This window comes from Entamoeba dispar, genomic scaffold (genome assembly GCF_000209125.1).
Source record: "Entamoeba dispar SAW760 scf_1105229463247 genomic scaffold, whole genome shotgun sequence".
Taxonomy (NCBI): Eukaryota; Evosea; order Mastigamoebida; family Endamoebidae; genus Entamoeba; species Entamoeba dispar.
The window spans coordinates 20,048-21,455 of NW_001855597.1; the positions used below are offsets into that span (position 1 = coordinate 20,048).

Genomic DNA, 1,408 nt, shown 5'->3' on the forward strand with positions numbered 1-1,408 from the left:
TAAACTATACTTTTCTCTGTTTTGTTTAATAACTTCTATCCAACTAACACTTATTGGAGTTGGTAATACCCCAAGCCATACTCTCCATGCAATAGTCCTAAGATATAACCCACTTAACCCATTAAAAATAGCAGTTTTTTTAAGTGAAATTAATTCTTTATCACACAAGTATGTGTCTTTAAAAATACTAAGAGAAATATTAAGTCCGATAGGATTACCTAATTGTTCCATTGAAAAGAAAAAATTAATATTTCATAGTTCTTTAAAAAATTATTTACTTTTTTAAAAAATTAACAGAAAAATAACAAAAAGAAAAATATGGTCTCTTAAAAGTGTTTTTGTATGAGAGATCGCTTAGAACAAATCACCAAATCCTCCAAAATCTTCTTCTTCCTCTTCTTCTTTAGCAGCTGGGGCTTCTTCTTTCTTTTCTTCAGTTTTAGTTTCAGTAGCAACAGCAGTAGCAGCAACGGCAGTCATGTTGTTGAAGATCTTTTCAGCCAATGGGAATACAACACCACTCTCTTTTGAGAATCCAAGGAGAGCTTGGAATGCATTGAGCATAATGTGTGGGCAGGCTGCTTCGGTTGGGAGATTAGCGGCAAGTGAAATAGCAGTAGCAGCTTGAACACCTTCTTGGAATTTCTTGACAATGTCAGATTCAGTTAAGTCAAGAGCCTTAGCATCATAAACAATACCATTATCATAAACTACATCAATGACAGCTCCATATTTGAATGGATTAATCTTTAATTTTTGAAGAAGAACTGCTTGTGATACTCCAACTTTTTCTCCTTCTTTAATTAGAAGAGTTTCTGAAGTAATTTCAATTTGACCTTTAGTAATCTTTGATGCAATATTCAATGCTTGGACAAAGTTAGTTTGAGTTGGGTCAAGTCCTGTATCACCAGCTGGTACAATGACATCATTTGGTGCAATAACTCCAGCTTTAGCTGGTGATGGTGCTTTAAGTTCAGTAAGTTTAGCCTTTAATTGGTAAAGATCACCTTTAGTAAAAATGAATCCAACATTACCTTTAATGTGTGGAAGAAGTTCTTCGAGTTCTGGTTGAGTTTCTGCTTGGTTCTTGATAGCTTTTCTAATAAGAGTATTCTTTCCCATAACAAATTCACAAGTTCCTCTTAATTCTTTTCTGATAGTTTGGAATTGAGATGATCCGACATTATCACATTTAACAACAACAACTTGTTTGTATTCTTCCAAGAGTTTTTTCATTTTGGCAAGATATGCTTCTTTCTTAGCTTTCTTTTGTTCTTTACTTAAACCAGCTTTGTGTAAGGCCATCCTTAGCTATCTCAATTTCTTAGATTATAGGGTTGTTTTATTTGGTTCCTTTTTTATTTTTTTTCTTGTTTTTTTACTAATAAATATAGTTTATTATACTTCA

At 32.7% G+C, this 1,408-nt stretch overlaps 2 protein-coding genes across 2 annotated transcripts in view, besides 3 other annotated features; both read right to left on the bottom strand.

The window, feature by feature from the left end:
- Nucleotides 1-231, bottom strand: part of EDI_052930 (uncharacterized protein) — a gene marked incomplete at both ends in the record, with an annotated part of 933 nt that extends 702 nt beyond the window's left edge. The window contains one exon of the mRNA XM_001733477.1: nucleotides 1-231. This exon is cut by the window's left edge and continues 702 nt beyond it. Within this exon, the coding sequence (XP_001733529.1) occupies nucleotides 1-231 (231 nt within the window).
- Nucleotides 232-238: 7 nt separating this feature from the next.
- Nucleotides 239-294: a sequence feature (AT_rich).
- A 60-nt stretch (nucleotides 295-354) lies between these two features.
- On the bottom strand, nucleotides 355-1,305 carry EDI_053040 (60S acidic ribosomal protein P0, putative; the record flags this gene model as incomplete). The annotated part of the gene is made up of 1 exon (XM_001740828.1): nucleotides 355-1,305. One exon carries the CDS (start codon nucleotides 1,303-1,305, stop codon nucleotides 355-357), a length of 951 nt encoding a protein of 316 aa, XP_001740880.1.
- Nucleotides 383-435: a microsatellite.
- A 49-nt stretch (nucleotides 1,306-1,354) lies between the features above and the next one.
- Nucleotides 1,355-1,403: a sequence feature (AT_rich).
- Between the last annotated feature and the right edge of the window lie 5 nt (nucleotides 1,404-1,408).